Source organism: Amblyraja radiata, chromosome 38 (assembly GCF_010909765.2).
Source record: "Amblyraja radiata isolate CabotCenter1 chromosome 38, sAmbRad1.1.pri, whole genome shotgun sequence".
NCBI classification, from domain to species: domain Eukaryota; kingdom Metazoa; phylum Chordata; class Chondrichthyes; order Rajiformes; family Rajidae; genus Amblyraja; species Amblyraja radiata.
Window position 1 is genome coordinate 2,305,118 of NC_045993.1, and position 14,734 is coordinate 2,319,851.

Genomic DNA, 14,734 nt, shown 5'->3' on the forward strand with positions numbered 1-14,734 from the left:
TCAATGCACTGGCATGCGCCCCCTCAGTAAAGAATGTGTTTCTTATTGATATTTTGTATTTGGTATTGAAGGTCTCTGGTATTTTTTTAAACTTCTATTGAAGTATTTAAATAAAGTGAATTTGTCTGAAACTGAGTCCCATCTCCCTCTGTATCATGAAACCCATTCAGGGTACAGGGATCTCAAGTGTCTAGTTTGCAACGGAACAGTGATATTCTCACCTGCTGCAGCGGTGGAGGCCGGTTCTCTGGATACCTTCAAGAGAGAGCTAGATAGGGCTCTTAAAGATAGCGGAGTCAGGGGATATGGGGAGAAGGCAGGAACCGGGTACTGATTGGAGATGATCAGCCATGATCACATTGAATGGCGGTGCTGGCTCGAAGGGCCGAATGTCAAGTCAAGTCAGGTTTATTCGTCACATACACATACGAGATGTGCAGTGAAATGAAAAGTGGCAATGCTTGCAGAACTATACTGTGCAAAAAACTACAAAACAGAATGGAACACAATCACATATTCACATATTACACATTTGTGGGAGGAAAAATAAGAAAAAATAGCAATTTTAAAAAGACACCACACAACAGTAACTCCTGCACCTATTGTCTATTGTTCTTCAGAGATGCTGCCTGACCCACTGAGCTACTCCAGCATTTTGTGTCTATCCTCGGTATAAACCAGCATCTGCAGTTCTTTCCTGCACATTTTGTCTGTCGACAGAGTGTCATTTTGAGAAGCTAAGGCATTCCAGCCATTTTGTGAAGAGCTTTTGATTATCCAATGAATATATAAATAGAGTTTTATTTTTACTTGTCACGGATCACACAGGTGACTCTGCAGGATATGGGCCAATATTGTTATTGTATATTCCTCAACGACTTCCTCTGGCAGCTCATTCCATATACCCACCACACACAGGGAAAAAGTCGTCACTCTGGTTTCTAATAAAACTTGACCCTCTCATCTTAAACTTATGTCCCCTGGTTCTTGATTTCGCTAACCTGGGGGAAAAAACTGTGCATTTACCGAATCTACAGTATTCTCTTCATGATTATTATACACCTCTATAAGATCTGTACTTCTACGAATAAAGTTAGTTTTGTTAGTTAGTTTATTGTTTTTGCCTTTTGCTCTGGTATTTAATTGGCTGATCTATCTCTCCCTCCTAACCCCATTCTCCTGCCTTCTCCCCATAACCCCTGACACCCGTACTAATCAAAAATCCATCTATCTCAGCCTTAAAAATATCCACTGACTTGGCCTCCACAGCCTTCTGTGGCAATGGATTCCACAGATTCACCACCCTCTGACTAAAGAAATTCCTCCTCATCTCCTTCCTAAAGGAACATCCTTTCATTCTGAGGCTACCTACACGCCGTGCACAATCTTCGAGTCTGTCCCTGGACCCATTGGCGGACTGGCCAGGGTGTCAGCTTGCCCGATGGCAAGTGGGCCCCTGATGAAGTGATAGCAAGTGATGGCAAGTTGGCCCCTGTTAAATGATAGCATTGTAGTTGTGGGTGGGCCCCCTTTGTCTCCTGGCAACCAATATTTTTAGACCCAGTCCGCCACTGCCTGGACCCACATGACGTGCGCGATCTTCGAGTCTGTCCCTGGACCCACACGCTGTGCGCGATCTTCGAGTCTGTCCCTGGACCCACATGATGTGCGCGATCTTCGAGTCTGTCCCTGGACCCACATGACGTGCGCGATCTACGAGTCTGTCCCTGGACCCACATGACGTGCGCGATCTTCGAGTCTGTCCCTGGACCCACATGACGTGCCCGATCTTCGAGTCTGTCCCTGGACCCACATGACGTGCGCGATCTTCGAGTCTGTCCCTGGACCCACATGACGTGCCCGATCTTCGAGTCTGTCCCTGGACCCACATGACGTGCCCGATCTTCGAGTCTGTCCCTGGATCCACACACCGTGCGCAATTTTTGAGTCTGTCCCTAGACCCACACGCCGTGCGCGATCTTCGAGTCTGTCCCTGGACCCACATGACGTGCCCGATCTTCGAGTCTGTCCCTGGACCCACATGACGTGCCCGATCTTCGAGTCTGTCCCTGGATCCACATGACGGCGCGATCTACGAGCAGTCTCACACCACCCGCCGTTACAGCCCTCGACCACCACAGCACCGATTTACACACTGCGTCTCAGCCTTGTGTGCGCAGAGCTGCATACAGTCCATCTCATGCATGCACCTTCGACGAAATCAGTCGGCGAGTCCGGTCGATGAGCGTTGAAAAACTGATTCCTGAAAGCCCTTTCAAAGCGTTTCGCTAATCGCCAGAGCGTCCATTCGATCCACAAATTTCGCTTTCACTGCAGACACCATGTTTTGTCATGTGTCACCTTACGGAAAAAGGTAAAACTAGCACATAATAGACGGAGGAAAGACGGCTGCTCGAGACACACTCGTGGTGGGATCAAACACAGGGACTATTCACGTCCAAGTTATTTACAGATTTACATAATTATATGCGCGAGTATGAGTACAGCTCCAGTGACCCTGGTCACGTGCCGGGGAGGGGGGGTGAGGGCTGAGGAGTTACCCATGTCACGTGCCGGGGGGGGGGGGGGGGGGGGGGGGGGGGTGAGGGCAGAGGTGTTACCCTTGTCACGTGCCAGAGGTGGGGGGGGGGCAGAGGAGTTACCCATGTCACGTGCCGGGGGGGGGGGGGCAGAGGAGTTACCCTTGTCACGTGCCCAGAGGTGGGGGTGAGGGCAGAGGAGTTACCCTTGTCACGTGCCGGGGGGGGGGGGGGGTGAGGGCAGAGGAGTTACCCTTGTCACGTGCCAGAGGTGGGGGGGGGGGCAGAGGAGTTACCCATGTCACGTGCCGGGGGGGGGGGTGAGGGCAGAGGAGTTACCCTTGTCACGTGCCAGAGGTGGGGGGGGGGGGCAGAGGAGTTACCCTTGTCACGTGCCGGGGGGGGGGGGTGAGGGCAGAGGAGTTACCCTTGTCACGTGCCAGAGGTGGGGGGGGGGCAGAGGAGTTACCCTTGTCACGTGCCGGGGGGGGGCGGGGGGGTGAGGGCAGAGGAGTTACCCTTGTCACGTGCCGGTGGGGGGCGGGGGGGTGAGGGCAGAGGAGTTACCCATGTCACATGCCGGGGGGGGGGGTTGAGGGCAGAGGAGTTACCCATGTCACGTGCCAGATGTGGGGGAGGGGGCAGAGGAGTTACCCTTGTCACGTGCCAGAGGTGGGGGCGGGGAGAGGAGTTACCCTTGTCACGTGCCGGGGGCGGGGGAGGGGGGGGGCAGCAGAGTATACCCAGCGTGCTGGGTCCAGCGTCAGGACCGGTGACGTGATGGGCGGTCAGCATCGATAGAAATGGTGGCGCGGCGACGTCACGACGTGGTGACGTAAGGGCGGCCAGCATCGATAGAAATGGCGGCGCAGTGACGTCACGCGGCAGTGTTTACTTCCGGCGAGCGGCCGGGGGAGGGGGAGGGGGAGTGAAGACTCGGCGCCGCTGACAGACGCGGCTCCGGCGGGATTCTCCATCCACCGCCACCGCGACGGTGACAACCCTGGCGCTCCTACCGCCCGCCAGCCGACAGGGCCGCGATTAAACCCCGGCGTCCGCTTACCGCACCGAGGTTTATTCCCGCCGAAGCGCGTTGGAGTCCGCGAAGAGGGTGCAGAGCCTATGGATTGGTTAATGGGGTGAGTCTGAAGCATCGTCGCCTCATTCTTTACATTTTGTGAGGGGGGGTGATGTATATATGTGTATATATATGTATTTATATATATAATAATGTCCGGCGGCTGTGCGCATGCTGGCCATGGCGCGGTGTGCGCCGGGAGGTGTAGTCCCTATCGCCCCCCTGCGGACGGGAGGCGGCGGCAGCGGGACTACAAGGACCAGGGTGCACCGCGCAGGCCGGGCGGCGACCGTTAGCGGGCCGGTCCCTCGCCCGCCCGGCCACGCATGCGCGCTGGCCGCCTCCACATGGGCAGGGGCTGGAATCTCCCCTCAGCCCCAGTCAACAGGTGATAGGAGGAGAATTAGGTCTACTCTGCAATTAAATGTGATCATGGCTGATCATTCACAACCAGTACCCCGTTCCTGCCTTCTCCCCATATCCCCTGACTCCGCTATTTTTAAGAGCCCTATCTAGCTCTCTCCAGAAAGCATCCAGAGAACCTGCCTCCTGAGGCAGAGAATTCCACAGACTCACCACTCTCTGTGAGAAAAAGTGTTTCCTCGTCTCCGTTCTAAATGGCTTACTCCTTATTCTTAAACTGTGGCCTCTGGTTCTGGACTCCCCCAACATCGGGAACATGTTTCCTGCCTCTAGCGTGTCCAAGCCCTTAACAATCTTATATGTTTAAATGAGATCACCTCTCATCCTTCTAAACTCCAGAGTGTACAAGCCCAGCTGCTCCATTCTCTCAGCATATGACAGTCCCTCTATCCCGGGAATTAACCTTGTAAACCTACGCTGGGCTCCCACAATAGCAAGAATGTCCTTCTTCAAATTAGGGGACTAAAACTGCACACAATACTCCAGGTGTGGTCTCACTAGGGCTCTGTACAACTGCAGAGGACCTGTTTGCTCCTATATTCGATTCCTCTTGTTATAAAGGCCAACATGTAGATGTAACTGTAGATGCTGGTATAAACTGATGGTAGACACAAAATGCTGGAGTAACTCAGCATGTCGTGCAGCATCTCTGGACAAAAGGAATTGGTGATGTTTCAGGTCGAGACCCTTCTTCCTAAAAACCCGAAGTGTTTAGACCCAAAACATTACCGATTCCTTTTTTCCAGAGATCAATCAAATAAGTTGTTCGTCTAGGAAACATTGGTTAAATATTTAGCCTTTATCGCAATGAGTGGGATAGGAAGTATTGATACATCTATGCAAGGCGTATTGACAAGGTTGAGACCCTTCAGAATCTGCCCTGATGTTTGTGAATCTTTTGAATTCTCTAACCGAGTGAGAGTAATTGAATATATTTATGACTGAAAAAGCCAGAATTTAGACAATAAGCGAATTACAAGGAAACAAATCGATTGTAGGGCAGATGATTACTCTGAAAGCCGGCATAGAGTTGAAACACAGATTGCCTTCTGATGTTTTGAGATATGACAAAATTAAAATATAAATATAAATATTAGAAAGAAGGATGGGCCGATTAATCCTCATGTTTGTGTCACTGTCCATTAAGGCCATGTTTAATGTTAATTCTGTGTCACTTTCCTGCACTAACTCTGTATCCTTTGATGCTCTTAATAATTAATAAATATGTAAATGTTGACGAATGTACTTGGGATTTGAGCAGCCTCTGCTCTTGGCCAGAGGATTGCAAAGATTCACCACACTGGGTGAAAACATTAGTTCTAGTCGTTAAAGATAGATGCAAAAGGCCGGAGTAACTCAGCGGGACAGGCAGCATCTCTTGGTCTAGTAATATATTAAAACTGTGGGTGTGTGTGTGTGTTTCTGCCTGACTTGTGGTTGCCAGCCTTTGATTCATTGCTACGCCAACACCAGACGCAGAAACGCCGAGATTTTTTCCTTTTCTCCAGAGATGCTGCCTGACCCCCTGAGTTACTCCAGCTTCTTTGTGTCTGTACTCAGAACTTCAAGTTTGGTTTCAGTGTGTAGCGATTACACCACATGAAACACAATAAAAAAAGTTCATTCAAAAGTAAATTCTGTGAATGTTGGCCTCTGAACTAAAATCAGAACATGCTTAGAAAGGTTCAATGGATCAGACAGCCTCCATGGAGAGAGAAGAATAAACATTTCACTCAATTTCACCTATCATCATAACTATGCAGAGTTTTCATTGTTTTTCTTCGCTGGGCTGCTGCACAACTCCAGTGTTCCAGTTCTTAATATATGGTTTGAACCCAACTGCTGCTGGCTGTTAAGGTGTTAAATCAACATGACCTTAGCATTGTCAATGGAAGTATCACTTGCATCTTGTCCTCTATCCTATGACCAGCGGAATGACAGAATTTTTTTTGTCCCCATTTTACATTATGGTTCTACACTTGGCCTTTAATTTTAAGAACAAAATTAAGACTCATCCAACAATGGTGGAAGGTTGAAACAAACAGTCTGCATCTGGAAATTAAATTCAGCAGGGAACAGAGAATTGTCCCCACTCTGATTTCAAAGACAGGCATTTCTGTTCTCAGGAACAGGGGAGGGAAAGATGTTAAAATTGTTTCTGTATGTTTAATACCATTAGATTGCTAAAACCCAATGCCATTATCTGGGCTCAGGATATTGGATTTATGGAGCTGGATTAGTGGTGCCATTCCACCAGGCAGCTCTCTTCAGGCTGTTCTTGTTGCCTGGTTGCTTTTGCAAACAGCCACGTTCATTAAATGATATTGCATTGAGAGCAAGCCTGTGGGAAGCCAAATCTATCATGCTTTCAACGGAGGGGAAATCAACGTTGAGTTTGCACTGGTCCAAATTAGAATAATTGCTGCTAGGAAATAGCAGCTAAAGTAGGTCAGGCCTAAAATGTCACAGATTCAGCATGTCTGTATGTTCAGTGTGAGTGCAAGATTAATTTCAGAATGCAGTCAAGGAAACTAAATCGCATCAGCTTGCCGGAAATAATGGCTTCAATATTTGAATACATTTATAAAAGGTGAATGTGTAGTACTTGCCAACGTAGGCTACATTTTTTCCCCTTAAATCCACATCTGTTTTCTGTGGACTGGTCTTGAGGATGTTATCTTCACTTAGAACATCCCTTCATGTGCAGGTAGATGCAGACTTATCTCTAGGCATCTGAAGGTGCCCCGTGCTCCAATTCTGATATTTCAGAAGTTTAGCATCATGAAGAACTTGCCTAACTGCAATCCCTTTGCGGTTTTGCATGTTGCTTAACTCTTATCGGCAGGTGGTTCGTGTCTGCATAAATAAGCACTTTGCAAGTTTGCAACTGCAAGAATGCGAGAAAGAGAAAAGGATGTACGCAAGCATCTTGTTTGTCAGAGCAGGCCCTGTTTGTATTTACCATCTGCATTGATCGCAGCAGCCAGAGCAAAAACGGAGGTGCTTCAGAGAATGATGTTGGAATTGGAATGGATGACTGGATGGTTTTACTGATTTAGGAGTATATCAGTCGTGCTATAATGAGCCATACCTGGGCTTTGGTGGATGTCAAACTACAGTTTGCTTACCCTCTATATCCTTGCTGCAAGGTGTAGTCATTCAGTACCTTGCCCACAGCAGGCAGTGGATGTTGGCAGACCTGAACAATGCAGAATGATCAAAGTGAACCCTAATTCTACCTTTTCTGTGTACCAACGCACACATAGTTTTGTGTGGGAGAGGAGTGCCAAATTCTGAATTATTTATTTTCTTACATGGGTGCACAGAGTAAATTTTTTTTTTATTAAAAAAATTTGGGATGTGGATGTTGCTTGCAAGACCAAATTTATTGCCCATCCATCATTGTTCTTGAGACAGTGATGAAGAGCTGCCTTTTGGACTTCTGCATTTCTTCTGGTGAAAGTGTTCTCACAGTGCTATTGAGTTCAAGTTCAAGTTCAAGTTAGTTCAAGTTAGTTTATTGTCATGTGTCCCTGTATAGGACAATGAAATTCTTGCTTTGCTTAAGCACACAGAAAATAGTAGGCATTTACTACAAAACAGATAAATGTGTCCATATACCATGATATAAATATATACACACATGAATAAATAAACTGATAGTGCAAATAACAGAAAGTGGTTGGTAATAATCAGAGTTTTGTCCGAGCCAGGTTTAATAGCCTGATGGCTGAGGGGAAGTAACTATTCCTGAACCTGGTTGTTGCAGTCTTCAGGCTCCTGTACCTTCTACCTGAAGGTAGCAGGGAGATGAGTGTGTGGCCAGGATGGTGTGGGTCTTTCATGATACTGCCAGCCTTTTTGAGGCAGCGACTGCGATAGATCCCCTCGATGGAAGGAAGGTCAGAGCCGATGATGGACTGGGCAGTGTTTACTACTTTTTGTAGTCTTTTCCTTTCCAGGGCGCTCAAATTGCCGAACCAAGCCACGATGCAACCGGTCAGCATGCTCTCGACTGTGCACCTGTAGAAGTTAGAGAGAGTCTTCCTTGACAATCCGACTCTCCGTAATCTTCTCAGGAAGTAGAGGCGCTGATGTGCTTTTTTGATGATTGCATTAGTGTTCTCGGACCAGGAAAGATCTTCAGAGATGTGCACGCCCAGGAATTTGAAGCTCTTGACCCTTTCAACCATCGACCCGTTGATATAAATGGGGCTGTGGGTCCCCCTCCTACTCCTTCCAAAGTCCACAATCAGTTCCTTGGTTTTGCTGGTGTTGAGGGCCAGGTTATTGCGCTGGCACCATATGGACAGTTGCTCGATCTCTCTTCTGTACTCTGACTCATCCCCATCAGTGATACGCCCCACAATAGTGGTGTCGTCAGCGAACTTGATGATGGAGTTCGCACTGTGGTTCGCTACGCAGTCATGGGTATAGAGTGAGTACAGCAGGGGGCTGAGCACGCAGCCTTGAGGTGCTCCCGTGCTGATTGTTATTGAGGCTGACACATTTCCACCAATACGAACAGACTGTGGTCTGTGGACGAGGAAGTCGAGGATCCAGTTGCAGAGGGATGCGCAGAGACCCAGTTCTGCGAGTTTGGTAACCAGTTTGGAGGGGATGATTGTGTTAAATGCCGAGCTGTAATCAATGAATAACAGCCTGACATATGAGTTTTTGTTGTCCAAGTGGTCCAGTGCGGAGTGGAGGGCCAGCGAGATCGCATCCACCGTTGATCTGTTGTGGCGGTACGCGAACTGCAGTGGGTCCAGGTTTTTGTCGATGTAGGAGTTGATTTGCTCCATGATCAATGATGACTGGGGGATTCCAAGATTGAGACCCGTTGACCAAAAAGGAATGCTGATAACTTTCCAAGTCAGGATGGTGTTCCCTTGTATCTGCTGCCCTTGTCTTTCTTGTTGAGGTTTTAGGCATGGGAGGTGTTGGCAAACTTCCCAAATGGAACTGAGAATGAGCTTAGGTAATTTAAACCTGGAACCTCTGTAGTAGAAATGTGATTTGTTATATTTGAAGCAGAACCATGGGGAAGCGTGTGTGATGAAGGGTCTCGACCTAGAACGTCACCCATTCGGTCTCTCCAGAGATGCTGCCTGTCCCACTGAGAGTTGCTCCAACATTTTGTGTCTATCTCCAGTATAAAGATTGCTTGATCCTTTCCTGCGAATTTCTCAGTAGATGTTCATTACTAAGACAGATGATTCTGTATCTTCACAGAAATGTCTGCACAATTAATAAGAAGCTCATGGCAGTGATGCTGATCAATTAGTGTTAGTAGCATGAGGTACCAGTTGAAAGTAGCTCGGCCACGGGGCTTAGGGAGTGCCTCACTGTCAGAGGGCCTTCATGACATTAACTGTTTCTGAAATACCCCCTGAATTTAGGCATAAAAGATTCTCCAGCGTAGTTCAAAGATTAATGGAGCTATTGGTGATCTCGCCAGTAGTTCTTCCTCACCCATTAATAACACAGATAATTGGATATTTCACTTGATGTGCCAATATTAGCTCCAACAATAACTGTGCTCAAACATTATTTCACTTTGTATTTTCCCCTAAGGTTGTGAAAGATGATATTATTATCACAGGATATCTTTGGTACCCATTTGAGAAAATTCATTGGATGATATCTATGGAATTAGATGATCCATGCTTAATTTTTAAAGTAAGAAAGGTTACTGTTCAGAAAAAGAGTTGGCAGGTTAGTCACTTGCTCAATATTTGTTTATGTTTGGTTAGAGGGGGTAATTCTGCCCCCTTCTCTTCCCAGTTTGTAGGTCACCAAGCCATGTTTACTGTGTGAGATCTTAAACAGGCCAGTGTTATTCAAGTCTGGTTGGTAGTTGCACGGGATCACAGGGTGGCTTTTTATTTTGAAGATAGACACAAAATGCTGGAGTAACTCAGCGGGACAGACAGCATCTCTGGAGAGACGGAATGGGTGATGTTTCAGCCTTCTTCAGACAGCCCCGAAACGTCACCCATTCTTTCACTCCAGAGATGCTGCCTGTCCCATTGACTTACTCCAGCATTTTCTGTCTATCTTCGGTTTAAATCAGCATCTGCGGTATCTTCCTACACATGACTCTTTATTCTTTTGCATGCCTTGTTTCTAATCCCTCTATACTGAGTTGAAGAACTGCAAGGAAGGAACTGGAGTATGTTCAATTAAATGACCAATTGGTAATAAAATACTTCCAATAGGTCTGAAGTAGGGTCTCGACCCGAAGCGTCACCTATTCCTTTTCTCCAGAGATGCTTTCTGACCCGCTGAGTTACTCCAGCATTTTGTGTCTATCTTCGGTTTAAACCAGCATCCACAGTTCCTTGGTAGACAAAATTGCTGGAGAAACTCAGCAGGTGCGGCAGCATCTATGGACGAAGAAAATAGGCAACGTTTCGGCCCGAAACGTTGCCTATTTCCTTCGCTCCATAGATGCTGCCGCACCCGCTGAGTTTCTCCAGCAATTTTTTCTGCCTTCGCTTTTCCAGCATCTGCAGTTCCTTCTTGAACATCTACAGTTCCTTCTTAACACTACCAATAGGTTTATTGAAATAAACACAAAACCCAAAGAGCAGCCAAGTTTTCTGTTTCTCCCATTGCCCAGAATAATTTGTTTATTTATATGTCCCTGGTGTGACCTATATTGAACATTTTAGTCACCAAACCTCCAAACCAAAATGCAAAACTTGTTGATAACCAAATAAAGTTGCCGAGTGTGTATTTAACCCTGAGTTACCATTCTCTCTTGATCAGAGACCGAGTTCAGGGCCCTGTGTTCAAACAGGAGTACTCCATTGTTGTAAGGGTCAGCTAGTGGATAATGTTAAACTGAGGCCTCATTTGTTTCCATAGCAGCAGTGAAAGTGCTTTTCCTGAGCTTTTGCTGGCCCTCGTGTTCAAAAGTAAAAGGTTCTACAGCATTACAGCATGCAGGAATTGCTCTGATGTAGTGGGTAAAAGCTGGCACGACTTCACCACCACCAAAAGTAGATCAACTAGTCTTTTATCTCTGCAGTGTTTGGGACATGGAACGTATGAATTGGCTGCCGTATTTGTCATGAAAGCCATTGATTTGATACACCGGTTTAAAAAAAAATTACACTGCCCCTCATTGTTGCAATGAGTGCCATCTGAAAGGTGCACTACAATGCCTCGGCAGAGCTTTTTTGGCAATACTCCCAAATCGGCAGCTGTAATCTGGAAGAATAAGGACAACGGATGTAAGGGTATACCAGAACCTGTAGGTTGCCTTCCAGTTACACTGAAATGAGTTAAACACCAGGTGGCGCTTCAATGGCAACCTCGCCTACAGTCTGTTTGTCCTTTTCATCTTTTTATTTGTTGCTTTTTTAGTTTGTTTAAAAGCTATGTGTTAATGTTCTCTGTGTTTTTTCTATGTGGCGGGTGGGGGGGGGTTCGGGGGGAACTTTTTTTCAATCTCTTACCTTGCCGGAGATGCGATTGTTTTCCGGATCGTATCTCCAGTCACTCTGTGGCCTAACATCGTGGAGCTGGAAGCCTTCCTAGGAACTCATTGAGCCCCACCGCGGGGTGTTGACTTACCATCGGAGCCGATTCCTTTCCTGGGATCGATGCTCCAACGGACTTTAACATCTAGGAGCTCGCTGTCTCTTGTTGGGACCGACGTCGGGAAGCACCAAAAGCAGATCGCCCGGCGCGGGGGAGCTGAGAATCCCCCCGATGCCGGAGCTGATCGCCCCGACAAGGAGGCCTGCCGCTGGCTACGGGAGTAAGATCGTCCCATCAACAGAAGGTTAGAGGCCCCCGACCACTGGAGGGCAGAGAAGGGAGAGATTGAACTTTATTTCCCCTTCAATCACAGTGAGGAATGTGGAGGAGTCACTGTGGTGGATGTTCATGTTAAAATGTGTTTGTGTGTTCTGTTGCTTTTTATTGGTATGACTATGGCAAATGAATTTCCTTGTGTTGCAAAACATAGTTGGCTAATAAAGTATGATTATTATAATTATGATTATGAAAAGGCACTCAGCTGGTTTTCCCTACCTTCTTGGGCGTAGTCGGAGGATAAATTAACCTGGATGGTTGATTTGCATCTTTTAACAACATTGTCAGAAAGACGAGTGATCTATGTGTTTGTAAAGTGGCAAATCATTTGTGAAGTCCTGAAAACAAACGTCTTTTTAAAAAGCTGGGCTCTTTCAGTGATGCATGCTGCCCAGGGTGGTTCTACGCCACACACACACACATGAAGGTGCCAGGTTTAATCTTTCATCTGTATCCCTGTAGCTTCTCTGTAGACCCAGCGACAGATGAGTTGTAGTTTCCATTGGAATACAAAGCCTACACTGGCTTGTAAAAAATGGCCAGTGAATTGGCAGGAACGGGGTACTGATTGTGGATGATCAGCCATGATCACATTGAATGGCAGTGCTGGCTTGTAGGGCCGAATGGACATATTGTTTATTGTTTCCCAGTCCCTCTCCTGAGAAACTATTTCACCAAAATTATCATATTTTTGCATTCCACACTAAATTGTTTGAGGAAATATTTGATGAATGTTTTCCAGTTTTGGCTTAGTGATGAGTCCAGCAAAAAAATCTATGAAATGTTGTTGTAATTTTAACACTTTAGTTTTTGGGATCTGTCTCTCTGGCCCTCTGCATAAAGCGGATCCTTTTTCCCCCATCATCTGATGTATTAGGTGAAGATAGAAAAATACTTTGTGTAGGAAGGAACTGCAGATGCTGGTTTACTCTGAAGATAGACACAAAAAGCCGGAGTAACTCAGTGGGAAAGGCAGCATCTCTGGAGAGAAGGAATGGATGATGTTTTGGGGCGGTCTGAGGAAGGGTCGGGTAACTCCCGCTGAGTTACTCCAGAAAAATACTTTATATGATTTTTCAAAATTTCTTGAAAGCATTTGCATTTGCTTACATGGCATTCACAGGGTTAATGACTTGGAATTTTTTTTATTATTGCAGGGCTTGCTCGGGCTTGTTTCATTGCAATTTGCTTCAATTAGATCATTTTCTTTTTTAGTTTACAGCACAATATTTTTTTTCTGCTGATTTCATCTTGCCTCCACCCTGTTTACTTACCCCTCCCTATGGACACCTTTTGAAAGACTGTTTCCATCCCTGTGCACCCAGTGATTTGTTTGTGAACAGTCATGGTTGTAGTCTTCCAACTGGTGCTCTTCATCAGCGAAAGAGAGTGATGTGCTGATGGAAGCTTGCTGCCTTCATGCCCCCCCCCCCCCCCCCCCCCCCCCTATGCGAAGAAATATGACTATTGTTTGGTAGCAATGACCATGTTTTTTTCTGGGGCATTACAAACTTCTGCTGGGCTTCCTTTTAAAAATAAAGCTGATAGTTGGATAACTGTCTCGTATTACTGTTCATTTAACTATGTGTCACACTATGCCCTTGTTGCTCAGACCTTAGTCAAACCGAAGCTCCATCTGTTTCAAACAATGGGAGCAGTGGATAAAATGTTTTTAAAAAGATTGATCTGTGAGTGTTACAGAAATCCTTCCAATTTGACAGGAACCTTAACTTCACAGTGGAAAATAAAACCCAGTATCACAAAGCTACAGATGGTGTCTTTAGTCGCGAGGACATTAAAGGACATATTAATCCTTCTTTGTTTCCTTGATTATAAATTATTATTCATGCAGCTGAACTGCATCATTATGGTGAAATTGTTTTTTGCTTTTGTTGTAATCTGCCTACTTCATCAACGGATGGCATCGAACAAGAAGCTTATATCCATGTTTCTGATTGTGTTCATTGCACAGCGTAATTTTATTGTATGAAAGTAGAACACAGGCTAAACATTATGCGATCAGGCGTTGCGCTGCCTAATGAATGGAGTGGATCATGGATTCAGTTCACAATGCACCTGGGTGGATAATTTGTGAGGAGTATTTGCACCTAGAGCTTTATAGTACGTAGGAACAGCACCTCCTATTTCACTTGGGCAGCCTACAACCCAGTGGTATGAACATTGATTTCTTTAATTTTAAGTAACCCATGCTTCCTCTCTCTACCCCCACTCCAATCATCTGATAATGTTGCTGCCTAAAAGTGCCAGAGACCCAAAATTGATCCTGAATATGGGAGCTGTCTGTATGGAGTTTGCTCCTTTTCCCTTTGATCACATGGGTTTTCTCCGGCTGCTCTTGTTTCCTTCCACATTCCAAAGGTGTGCAGGAACCTTTTTCAGACCCAACCCAAAATGTAATATTTTATTTTTGTCCAGAGATTCTGTCTGACCTGTTGAGTTACTCCAGCTTTTTGTGTCTATCTTCAGTTTAAACCAGCATCTGAGTTCCTTCCTACACACATGATACTATACGATAAAACTTTATTAATCCCAGGAGGGAAATTGTGTGTGTGGGTATATATTATAGACACACACACACACACACACACACACACACACACACACATAAATATACACTGTTTTGTTTTCTCGTTTATAACATTGTTTACAGAGTACTATGTTTACATATTCTGTTGTGCTGCTGCAAGTAAGGATTTCATTGTTCTAACTGGGACGTGAGAGAATAAAACATTCTTGATTTACGTTGCTAATGTGTGGGATAGAACTAGTGGTCGGCATGGACTCGGTGGGCCGAAGGGCCTGTTTCCACGCTGTATCTTTAAATTAAACTAAAACCAGAGGGTGT

At 46.0% G+C, this 14,734-nt stretch overlaps 1 protein-coding gene across 1 annotated transcript in view; it reads left to right on the forward strand.

Moving 5' to 3' along the window:
• Positions 1-3,435: 3,435 nt before the first annotated feature.
• The window catches only part of LOC116967113 (MOB kinase activator 2-like), a 38,994-nt gene continuing 27,695 nt past the window's right edge, over positions 3,436-14,734 (forward strand). Inside the window, exon 1 of the mRNA XM_033013615.1 lies at positions 3,436-3,679. Coding sequence (XP_032869506.1) covers positions 3,663-3,679 — 17 coding nt within the window. The 5' untranslated portion in view covers positions 3,436-3,662. The remainder of the gene's footprint in view (positions 3,680-14,734) is intronic.